General features: G+C 43.5%; 1 protein-coding gene across 5 annotated transcripts in view; it reads left to right on the forward strand.

Moving 5' to 3' along the window:
- The window catches only part of pgghg (protein-glucosylgalactosylhydroxylysine glucosidase), a 94,508-nt gene that overhangs the window by 39,416 nt on the left and 42,237 nt on the right, over positions 1-12,855 (forward strand). For all 5 annotated transcript variants that reach the window (XR_005461896.1, XM_038807615.1, XM_038807617.1 and 2 more), the window contains 3 exons: positions 2,094-2,225; positions 3,868-3,979; positions 12,427-12,499. Coding sequence is in view for 4 of the 5 variants with exons in the window: in XM_038807615.1 (XP_038663543.1) it covers positions 2,094-2,225; positions 3,868-3,979; positions 12,427-12,499 (317 nt within the window). In the remaining variant the exon portion in view is untranslated. The remainder of the gene's footprint in view (positions 1-2,093; positions 2,226-3,867; positions 3,980-12,426; positions 12,500-12,855) is intronic.

Consider the following 12,855-nt stretch of genomic DNA (forward strand, 5'->3'; position numbering starts at 1 on the left):
TACAACCAATGGGTCATTAGAACAGGACACAACCAATGGGTAATCAGGACACCCAGAGGTGGCATTACCACAAGGGGGCACTACACGATCCATATAAAAGGACAGGGCACACAGGCTCTGCCTCTTTCCACAGACAGACATCTGGAGAATTAGACAGGGTTGATCAGCAGCATCACACCCCAGCACGTGGCTGAGAGCAAGCTGGTATAGTTATTCTGAGTTACTAGAAAGGTAGATTAGCAGAGTGTTAAACTCATTTAAGAACTGTGTTAATAGTTCAATAAACACGTTGAACTCATTTCATACTCTGGAGCATACTTTCGTAGAGACTACAAGGAAGCAGCTTGTGTTATCCGTAGCAGCATAACACAACAGGGGTGAGACTCATGCAGACACGGGGAGAATGTGCAAATTCCACACTGACAGTGACCCGGGGTTGGGATCAAACCTGGGTCCTCGGTGCTGTATGCAGCAGTGCTAACGAGTGCACCACCGTGCCGCCATGGCAGGACATTAAAGCTGAACCTGATACTTCACTTGTTGGACTTTAACATACATGCACTTTACAGCAGGAGTGAATAGAGTAAAGTTCCTTCCTCTGCTTCAGAAGAATAACTTCCTATTACATTAGTGTGACATTTATTATACAACCTGATTTGCCAGAGGGATAGAAAATCGATTGTAAAGGCAAGTCATGACAGTAACTCTGGGAACAGACTACACCAAATTTTGAATAGGCTTCCATATCGTGTGAAATGGATGGGAGCAAAATCAAAATGATTAAACCATGTGAAAGAATGAATAAAAGCAAACACTGGTACATCGGGGCTATGTTGTGAACATACGTTGCACAGGAGATTCCATTGTTCATTTGTAATATTAGATAAGTGAAGATAGCCTCTAATATCAGTAATACAGCAGTATTCTCAGGCAGCCCCCTGTTATGATCAATTTATGAAAATTATTACTGAACCTGACGAGCAATACAGTACCAGGTGACAGTCATTGCACCCTTTAACTGGTTGTGTACTGTAAATATGTGTGGGAGCTGATACAAGAATACACGTGAATTATACAAAACATACAGGTGTGAGTTGTTCACTTGTATGTAATGTATACCCTACATATTTGTTTTGGAAATCAATGTCTAAAGCTTCGTTCTAAATATCTTTACTTTCCCAAATGCCCACTCCTATTAATCTCACCATAGTTGGGTAGCACCGTGGTGCAGTGGTTAGCACTGCTGCCTCACAGTGCTGAGGACCCAGGTTCGTTCCCGGCCCAGGGTCACTGTCTGTGTGGAGTTTGTATATTCTCCCCGTGTTTGCGTGGGTCTCACCCCCACAACCCAAAGATGTTAGGTGGGTTGGCCACGTTAAATTGCCCCTTAATTGGGGTAAAAAAAGATTTGGGTACTCTAAATTTATTTTTAAAAATCTCACTACAGTTCATTGCAGCCAGTAATTAAAAAAATAAATTTAAATTAAGGGGCAATTTAACGTGGCCAATCCACCTACCCTCCACATCTTTGGGTAGTGGGGGTGAGACCCACGCACATACAGGGAGAATGTGCAAACTCCACACAGACAGTGACCCAGGCCCTCAGCACCGTGTTGCAGCAATGCTAATCACTGAACCACCGTGCCGCCCTTCATTGACACATAGAATCCCTACGATGCAGAAGGAAGTCATTCAACCCATCGAGTCAGCGCCGCCTCTTAGGAAAGAGCAGCCTACTTAAGCCCGCACCTCTACCCTATCCCTGCAACCCAGTAAACCCATCTAACCTTTTGGACACTAAGGGGCAATTTTAGCATGGCCAATCCACATAACCTTCACATCTTTGGACTGCGGGGGAAAACAGGAGCACCCGGAAGAAACCCACGCAGACACGGGGAGAAAGTGAAAATTCCACACAGTCACCCGAGGCAGGAATTGAACCCAGGTCCCTGAAGCTGTGAGACAGCAGTGCTAACCACTGTGCCATCATGCCACCCCCTAGTAATGTTGATATCTCACTAATAATGTTGATATTTGTTTTACTTACATAAACGAGTACTGTGAATGAAGTTTAATATCTCTTATTTTATAAGGGTGCCAAATATCCGTGGGAGAGTGCTGCAACTGGATTTGAGGTCTGCGATGCAGATATTTATGGGTTGAAAGAAATTCACATCAATGGTGACATTTCATTTGCTTTTCAGCAGTATTTTTACTTCACCCAGGTAGGCACTGTATCTTTTGCTTCGCCACGCCTCCTCATTGTAGACTGTTGCTAATGTTATTGTTGCTCCAGTTTGGAATAGTTAGATGAGGCTTGTATCAGTTTTGTGGACATTTTTATTAAGGCATTTGTGTGTATATATATATATACACCAAACGCAACCACAATCAAAAAGAGAGCAAACAGAAATTCACATAGCAAATACATATCTATCACTCCACCATCCACCCTCTCTGCTGCTACCCTCCATCTCCTCTACCATCTTTTTTTAAAAACCCTCTCCTCCCCTCCCCCCCCCTTCACCCCCTGGACTCCCGGGTCTTCCAACACTCCAAAGATCGCCACTTTTGGACTCGGGACCACCTTCACCCTCAACACCTCAGACATAACGTCAGCAAACCCCCGCCAGAATCCCTCCGGCTTTGGACAGGCCCAAAACATGTGGACATGGTTCGCGGGCCCAGCCACTCACTGCCCACACATATCCTCCATCCCCTCAAAAAACCTACTCATCCTGGCCCCTGTCATATGTGCCCTGTGGACTACCTTGAATAGAATTTTGTGAACATTTTGCATGATGTTTCTGTGATCTCTCGCTTCGAACCTATTTATTCATTTTGGTCTTTAGTTTTGAGTGGTATTTAATCATTACTACTATGGTGATTGCTGCTGTGAACTTTCCTGATGTTCCTCATAAACTGTAATCTTATATTGCTCTTCCTCTACCCCATGCCTTCACTGTTGAGGTCAGGGCTGATCATATGGCCTCTGACTCATTGTTTCCCATGATCTGAAAACTGTGGCACTCAGTACCTACCTCCCTTCATCTCTTCATCTTGCTATCTGAAGAATTTTAAAACCTAACTGATCACAGCTATCTCATTTCAATTTGTTGGTATTTTGAATGGTCTCTTCATCTCTGTTTTTCATTTTTAAAAAGTTTAAAAAAATTTTTTTTTGGCTGTTTTGTAATCCTGAAAGCTTCAAATCTGTGAGCTCCTTTCTGCCTGGGCAAGAAGGGAACTCATTTGTGGCCCCGAAGACAGAATTTAGGGCTGTGGACATGGCAAATTTGAGACATGCAGGATGGACGGAGCACTACTGTGTACGAGTTGGAGACACCAGGAAATAAGAGTCTAGGATTAGTGGAAGGACTAGCTTTTGAGCACAGATATGTTGTGAATTTGGGAGAATTGGAGGAAGTGAGTTTGGGAGTTCTTAAGACCGTGATATTGTACAGACGTTTAATGATTACTTTATTACCTGGCTTGTCTTTCTGTAAAGGGTATAAATCTGAAGGAGGTATTGAGATTTGAAAACACACAATACTATAAGTGTGGACTAGGTAACATTAAAAGACCAGAGAGAAAAAATAGCATTTTCCCTTCATGCCCACTTCATCCAGAGCCTATGTTTATTCCATCTTGGATCCACTGCCCACGTGACACTCACCTGATTTTTTACGTTACGGAAGGTAGAATTAATTCTGCTATTTTCCCTGAACAAATTCAAGCAACCTGTAACTCTATCTCTTTTCTCAAGCTGCAACATTTGAGCCATTGCAAGTTTCTACAATTTAATTGTCTATTCTCGGTTATTTTCTGGGTGTTAGCTTTAATCTCATGATTTACTTTTGGCTTTAGGACCTGGGGTTTTTCCAGAAGGATGGGGGTTGGGATGTGGTTAGCAGCATAGCTGAGTTTTGGAGCAGCCGGGTCACTTGGAATCCTTTGGAGGAGTGCTACGAAATCAAAGGTAATGGATATGAATTTGAGCAAAACTATTCAGAGCATTTTTTGTGCTGACTGCTTAGCTGACCATCTGAGCAGTTGTACTGAGAAGTTTCCAACATTCTTGTTCTGTCAATCTCAATGGAACTGTCTATGATTGATTAGATGGCCAATAAATTAATTGGGCGGGGGGAGGGGGGGACTGTCTATGATTGATTAGGTGGCCACTGAGATAACCGGGCGGGGGTGGGGGGAGAAAAACATATATATTTTGGTACATTATTCAAAATGTCAGCTGCACCAGTACTAAAGGAGCTGAACATTATCACAAATCTTTTATTTATTCCATATGTTACAAAACATGCCATGAAATTAAGTAATGAGACAAGGGTGTGTATGCCGGCTCACCAGGCATTTTCGTGCGATCCATCAAGTCGATGTAGTGGAGGCAACCACCCAACTTCAGAACTTCCCTGACAGAATTTTTAAAAATGCTCAGAACCTGCTCATCCAATCACAGGCTGTTTTCTCAAAGTCTACCAGTAGCCAACGTAGGGTGAAATCAGTCTGTGTTGGACGAGCGACATGTTATTAGTTGCCAAGTGAGTTTTTAATGACTCAGTTTCTAGTTGCGGACAGGTAAGTTCAACAGGGAGCGAGTGGGTCAGAGCTGGTTAGCTGGGGGGGGGGGGGGGGGGGTGGCATGGATTGGGCAGGCGGCCAGGCTGAGGTTGGACTGAACCAGATCGAGTGAGCAGGATGAGGGGAAGTAGACTTGGATCAAACTTAGCCCCGGCGTCAGACCCGGACACTGCCTCAGCCTCAGCCTTGGTGGGCCTGGGGAGCTCAGACAGGCCCATGGAGGGCAAATCTAGGCAAGCACGGGGCTGTCACGGTGTCATGGTTGTTATTTGGGAGTGCGTGTGACTAAGTGTGTGGAGAGGAGTGTAATAGACTTGATGATTGTGGGTGGGGGGCGGGGAGGAGAGGGCGTTGAGCGACTGGATGAGTCTCCCAGTCTCAGACTTCTCACTCTCACCATCACATATCAACACATAACACGCACCCACTCGCACTCCCCCATCCATGTACACGCCGGTCATTTTTATTACTTACTCTTTTTCTTTTAGTTTTTAAAAAAAAATTTAGAATACCCAATTATTTTTTCCAATTAAGGGGTAATTTAGCGTGGCCAATCCTCCTAGCCTGCACATCTTTGGGTTGTGGGGGCGAAATCCACGCAGTCAAGGGGAGAACATGCAAACTCCACACGGACAGTGACCCAGGGCTGGGATTCGAACCCAGGTCCTCAGCGCCGTAGGCAGCAATGCTAACCACTGTGCCACCGTGCTGCCCTACTTACTCTTTTTCTAACTTAATTTATTGCTATGACATTGCTGTGCTTTTGCTTAGCAATTGTTTCTTTACTTAAAACCCCAACTTTTTAAAATTCAGGTTATTGTGTCAATAAAAGGCAGCAACACAGGAGATGGAATTGCTTCCACATTTTAGTAATCTGTAGTCAGCATCAAGCATTCCATGTTAGATACAGAACAGGTTACATGCAGAAAAGGATCATTTTAATTCTTCCTTGATCACACCTTAATGGGCAAAAAGTGGGATGTGGGACTTGTGATGTTCTCTGTTTTCTTGGTAAAGGTGGCTTGGATGTTCAACAAAGAACATCAAGCTATGTTAATTAACAAAGCTGATTTATTAACACTACTTTTAATTAGATTTGAACGTATTCCGAAGTCCAAAGGTTGCTAAAATAAACTATGCTATCACTATATCTACAGAACTCCACAATACACAACTACTCTCTCACACGCCAAAACGTGACCCATGTGACTGCTCTTGAGCGCCATCTGGTGGTTAGATGTATTTACATGAAATTCTTAACCCTTCTTCTCCCATACAATATCCATATTGTTACATCCCCGTTCTTTGAATTTGTTTGGAGACATGTACAAACATATATTTACATGGTATAAGCATTGTATATTCTATACATGGTTGAAAGGTCACTGTCCAATTGTTAACAATTTTTAAAAGTTCACAACTTGAGTCTGTCCAATTTTATTTTGATACGTGTGGACCATCTTAATCGTGGTTGTTCAACAGATGTCGTTGTCTTTTCTGGTGTAACAACCTCTCGCTGTCGTGGTGCAGAAGTTGTCTTGAGTAGCTCTGTGTCAAGCTCTATGTGTTTAAATACAGGTTGAGCTGTCTTCTCTTTGAGAAGTGCTCTACGATTCCTTCGTAGGATTGAACCTTCGTCTGTGAGAACGATGTATGAGTGTGGAGCTGCCGGGCGAATCACACGTGTCATGCAAGACCATCCTCCTGTCGGAATCTGTACCCGCACATTATCCCCTAGCTCTAGTGTTGCTAGATTCTTTGCTGCCCTGCTGTAGTAACGCTGCTGAATTTGTTTGTTTTGCTTCATTTTTTGCACAACGCGTCGTCATAATCTGGATCTGCCGTTGGTAAATATGGTAATGTAGTACGTAGCTGTTGATTGATCAGCAGTTGAGTTGTGACAATCCTGGTGACAATCCTGTAGCTAGTGGTGTTGCTCTGTAGTGGAGTAGAGCTAAGAATGGATCGCTTCTTGAATCCAATGCTTTCTTGAGCAGTTGCTTTGCTATGCACACATTTTTCAGCTTTCCCATTAGTTTATGGATGTAGTGGGCTGGGAATGATATGCTGAAAATCGTACCTTTTGTGAGAATTCTGTCCAATCGCAGCTGTCAAAACATGAACCGTTGTCTGTCATGACAGTAAATGGGATTCCATGTCTTGCAAATAACTCTTTCATTGGTTTTAGGACCGCTTTCGAACTAGAATTGGGCAATTTGATCACCTTGGGGTAGCTTGGGAGGTAATCTATGATTAGTAAATAATCATTACCATGGAAGTAAAATAAGTCGATGCCAACCTTTGACCATGGAGTCTTGACTGGTTGATGCAGCATCAGTGTTTCTTTTAGTTGCTGTGATTGGTTTCACATTCTGTGACAAGGTTATTAATATTTTCATTGATACCTGGCCAATATACTGATTGACGAGCTCTTTGTTTACACGTTTCCATCCCAGATGGCCTTCATGCACCTTGGTGAGGATCATGTTCCGTAACGAAGTCGGAATTAGCATTCGGTCTTGTATGAGCAGGAATCTGTTGACGCTGCTCCGATCCGCTTGAATGTTCCTATAGTTGGAGCACATTCCTTTTGGCCAATTATCGCTCATGTAACACAACACATGCTGTATTGTGCCATCCTTGGCTGTTTCTTCTTTGATTGGTTTTGTGTTGTCATCAGATACAGGTAGACTTTCTTGGACCAGGGATGCTTGAGCTTCGATTGCCTGGAAAACGTCAGTCATCCCTAGATCTTCAGTTGCACGCGACAGTGCATCAGCTACAACAAGGTCTTTACCCGGTGTGCAGACTAGCTCAAAGTCATACCTTTGAAGTTTCATTATCAAACGTTGGAGTCTCGGTGACATGTCATTCAAGTTTCTCTTGATAATTGATACACGAGGTCGATGATCCGTTTGAACTGTTGTTGAACTTCTCCATTCCAGTGAGGAGACCCAAACATTCTTTTTCGATTTGCGCATAGCACTGTTCAGTCAGTGTCATCGTTCTCGAGGCAATGGGTGGAATTCTCCGCTCCCGGGAAAAATCGGGAGGGCCGTCGGGAACTCGGCCGGGTTTTACGATGGCCTCGGAGGCTGCTCCTCGCCCTCTATTCTCCCCTCCCGGCGGGGCTAGGAGCGGCGCTCCGTAAATCTCGGCTGTGGGGGGCGTTGCACCGAGAATGACGCGGCCGGCGCGCCTAATGACGTCAGCCACGCATGCGCAGGTTGGCCAGCTCCAACCCGCACATGCGCGGCTGACGTCATGACGCTGACGGCACGAACCCGCGCATGCGCGGTGGTCATCTTTCCCCTCAGCCGCCCCGCAAGACGTGGCTGCTTGATCTTGCGGGGCGGCGGAGGAGAAATAATGCATCCGATTTGGACGCCGGCCCGACGATCGGTGGGCACCGATTGCGGGCCTGTCCCCTCCCGAGCACAGTCGTGGTGCTCTTACCTTTCTATGCCACCTACAAGCCCCAAACGGGCTTCTCACTCCCGTTTCACGACGGCAGCGACCAGGTGTGTTTGCCGCCGTCGTGAAACGGCTGTGAACGGCAGGCCACTCGGCCCATCTGGGTCGGAGAATCGGCGTTCGCCGTGAAAAACGGCGAGCGGCGATTCTTCTGAGGGGGGGAATCGTGTGGGGCGGGAGTGGGGCGTGAATTTTGTCGGGGGCCCCTCCCGCGATTCTCCCACACCGCGTGGGCAGCGGAGAATCATGCCCATATGCTATCAGTTGCCATTGCCTGTCAGATGTTCGCTGAAGTAGCACATCTCCTATGCCGTCCTTGCTAGCATCTGTGGATATCTTTGTTTCACTCTTAGGATCAATGAATGACAGAACTGGTGCTGTTGTGAGTGCTGTCTTTTCAGTCCGACCACTCCTTCTCGTGTTCTTCAGTCCATGTGAAAACAACATTTTTTCGTATTAGCTGTCTCGGAGCTGTAGTGCGTGATGATAAATTCAGAATGAACTTTCCCAGAAAATTTACCATGCTTAGCAGTCTAAGAACCGTTTTTTTTGTCATTAGGAGAAGACATTTTGTTGATGGCTAAAACCTTGTCAGTGTCTAGCTGCACACCTTGAGCTGAAATCTGGTCACCTATAAACGTGAGTTTGGAGATACCAAATTGACACTTGGTTCTATTGAGTTTTAAACCAAACTTCTCTATTTGTTGCATGACTTGAAGACGTTTTGCGTTGTATTCTTCTTGAGTCGCTGACTATATGATGATATCGTCACCATATACTTTGACGCCTTCAATATCTTCTATCATTTGTTCCATCGCACGATGAAATATCTCTGATGCTGATACGATACCAAAACGCTTTTGATTAAAACAGCACCTTCCATATGAAGTGTTGAAAGTACATAGTTTTCTGCTGGCTTCATCTAGTTTCAGCTGGCAAAACCCTCTGATGCATCTAATTTTGTGAAAATTCTGGCACCTGCCATTTCACTTGTAATCTCTTCATGTTTGGGAATCGGGTAACATAGAATATAGAACATAGAACAGTACAGCACAGAACAGGCCCTTCAGCCCTCGATGTTGTGCCGAGCCATGATCACCCTACTCAAACCCACGTATCCACCCTATACCCGTAACCCAATAACCCCCCCCTTAACCTTACCTTTAGGACACTACGGGCAATTTAGCATGGCCAATCCACCTAACCCGCACATCTTTGGACTGTGGGAGGAAACCGGAGCACCCAGAGGAAACCCACGCACACATGGGGAGGACGTGCAGACTCCGCACAGACAGTGACCCAGCCGGGAATCGAACCTGGGACCCTGGAGCTGTGAAGCATTTATGCTAACCACCATGCTACCGTGCTGCCCCTTTAACGTTCCCTCTTTAAATTTTGGTTGAGATCCTTCGGATCTATGCAGATTCTAAGATATCCATTTGGTTTCTTGACTCATACCATCGAACTAACCCAGTCAGTGGGTTCTACCACTTTTGTGATGATCCCCAACTGTTGCATGTGGTTAAGTTCCAGTTTCAAGCATTCCCTCAAGGGAGCTGGTACCCTCCTTTGTGGATGAATAACCGGCTTGGTATTCTCCCTCGGCTGTATTTTATATATGAATGGTAACGTACTGATTCCATGAAAAACTGGGAAATTTGTTAATAATGGCATCAATGCTTTTGCATTGGCTGAGATCTTGTCTGAGCTGTTGAATTCATTTCACCAGCTGCAGTAGTTTGCACGCTTCTACACCCAACAATGAAGAACGCTTCGGTCCTACAATCTCAAACTTGAAAGGCATCTTCATGTCTTTGACTTGAACTGTAAGATAGCATGCCCCCATTGTGTTAATAACATTGCCACTGTAGTCCCTTACCTGACAATCATTGTCGTCAATTTAAGACTTTGTTTTCAGTTTGGCTAAAGTTTAACATGAATATTGGTTCCGTTAATCTGTAATGGAATTGTCCACTTATCCTGATGGTGAACAATTGAGATCGATTCAAAATTGTCCGGATTGGAAATTGCCTGTGGAATTTTATTTACTTTTGCAACTATGCAGACGAAGAAAGTGTCTTCTAAATCATATTCAGCTTGCACAGTGTCTAGTTTACTCGCTGTATTTTTATATTTGTTTCAACTGGTTTCCTGTACAGTTCTTCCTTTAGTAACTGTACTCATCATCTTAAATTGTTGCGATGTGGTTCCCGTTCGACACTGAGTCGCACACTTCGCACAGGTTTTACCGAAGGCTGGGCATTTTCTTTACTTGGTGGGCGTGGCCACAATATTTGCATGTCATGACACTCGTGACGTCAAGCGCAAAATGGCCGCCGTCTGGATCGCGCTGCTTATTCAAGTGTGCCACAGCATCAATGGCATCAGCCACGTTGTTCGTTTTCAAGGATCAACATTTCAGAATATTGATTTTTTTAGCAAGCTGGCTTGCACGACATATACTAATGGTATCTTCTAATGTTAACTTTGATTGAGTAATCATCACGCAGCTTTCCACTTTTAACACCATACACAATCTGATCGCGCAGAAGGGAGTCTAGTAATATGGAAAAATTACAGGTCCTGAGCCTGAGATCTGTAATAAAGCAGTCAAGTGTTTCACCTGCTTTCTGGATTTTTTCCCGGAAAATATATCTTTCAAAAGTTTCATTTATCTGAAGCTCACAATGCGATTACTTTGTTATATATATTTTTTTCATCCTCATTCTCAAAACGGAATGAGTTGAATATTTCTAAAGCTTGTGGTCCAGCCATTGTTAGGAACAGCACTATTTATCGCTGGTCGCTGGCTGCATCGAGGTCTAAAGCTAAGATACATAATTCAAGCTGCTGTTTGAAATTTTTCCAGTAAACATTAACTTTACCCAATGTCCAGAGTTGCTCTGGAGTCTGCAAACCCTCCATGAAGCTTCGACTGGGCAGTTTTTTCAATGTTATTGGCTTCCATGAGGGCATTGCAATCAGAGCTTTTTCCTCCTTTCTTCGCAAGTTTTTTTTTCGCACCGAGATTTTCGTTCTCTCGCTAAACCTTTCTATATTACCTTGGGAACCACTCCTGCTAACATGTGATATTCTCTGTTTTCTTGGTAAGGATTGCTTGGATGTGTAGTGTTCAACAAAGAACATCAAGCTATGTTAATGAACAAAGCTGATTTATTAACACTACTTTTAACTAGATTTGAATGTGTTCCTAAGTACAAAAGTTGCTAAAATAAACTATGCTATGACTATATCTACAGAACGCCACAATACACAACTAATCTCTTTCATGCCTAAACATCTTCTCCCAGAATCGAGGGTTATCATGTGATCCATGTGACTGCTCTTGAACGCCATCTGTTGGTTAGATGTATTTACATGAAATTGTTAAGCTTTCATCTCCCATACAATATCCATATTGTTACAGGACTAAGTACCACTTCTCTTTCCAAAGAACCAGCACAGGCATGATGGGCTGAATGGCCCCTTCCTGTGCTGTAGGTTTCCACAGGTATGATGGGCTGAATAGCCCCTTCCTGTGCTGTAGGTTTCCATGAACTTCAACCTCAGAAGAGCAACACTGTGACATGTCCTCATTAGCAGAAGCTATTTTCGTGGTCTCTTTTAATGGGCCCACCAATTAGTTGACATTTTGTGCTAAATTTTATGAAGTAATTCGGCATGAATCCTTGTCCAAATTGTTTTGAGCAATACTCTTGTATGAATCTTTGCTCAAGAAGAATTTATTTTCTCAAATAGTGATACAACATAGTCCTGCTTTTCACAATGACTTAAAACAAAAATGTGGTTGCCTGCGCAAAAGTGCTTGTTCCGTAGATGACCCATTGCGGCCCCAAATCTTTGCCCCTTCACAATTTAAACATTTTTTTTTTACCTGATCATGTACTGGTCCTGTCCACTCTGCAACTTTAAGAATGGGATAAAAAACGCTTTAAAAAATTTTGGGGTGGAAGGTTTTGGGATGGCTGGATCCTATCTAATTCGCTCCCATTATAAAGTATGTTCACTGTTTGCGATTTTGGCCTTTGCAAGAATTCGTGGGAATGTAGCCCCCCCCGAATAGTGGTACTTCACTGTACTGTAACTGTTCGAATAAAATATCAAGCAAGGAAATAAATATGGAAATAATTCAAACTAATATCAGATGTTATAACGGCCAAGTTAATATGTTAATGGAAAGAGCTTTGAAGAACTAAGTTGTCTTTTCTCATCTTTGGTATGACTGTTCTTAAATAAGGTCTGTTACCAATGTGTGAAAAGAACACAATTAAAATGGGGACCCAGATTTTCTGTTGATAACTCACTGATTATTTCATTGCATGTAATTTCTTCAAGGAGTGATGCCGCCTGATGAATATCAATCTGATGTAAACAATTCTGCCTACACTGCCGTGGTGGCTAAGTACAGGTGAGGATGGGAGAGGGGAGATGGAATTTCCTTCTCATGTTTTTTTCTACAATTACAAGCTTAAGGAGTGAGAAAGGACTGAAACTGGCATAAATTATCATAAAAATACAAGACCAGTTTAAAAACTGAAATAAAAATGGAAAATGCTGTTGATATTCAGTGGGTCTGGCAGCATCTGTATAGAGAGAAGCATAATTAACGACCTTTCATCGGAACATTGATCTGCTGAGAATTTACAACACATTGTTTTTATTTCAGATTTACTCCAGACAAGTAATAACATTCTTTATTAGTGTCACAAGTAGGCTTGCATTAACACTGTAATGAAGTTGCTGTGAAAATCCCCTGGTCACCAC

Source organism: Scyliorhinus canicula, chromosome 9 (genome assembly GCF_902713615.1).
Source record: "Scyliorhinus canicula chromosome 9, sScyCan1.1, whole genome shotgun sequence".
Taxonomy (NCBI): Eukaryota; Metazoa; Chordata; class Chondrichthyes; order Carcharhiniformes; family Scyliorhinidae; genus Scyliorhinus; species Scyliorhinus canicula.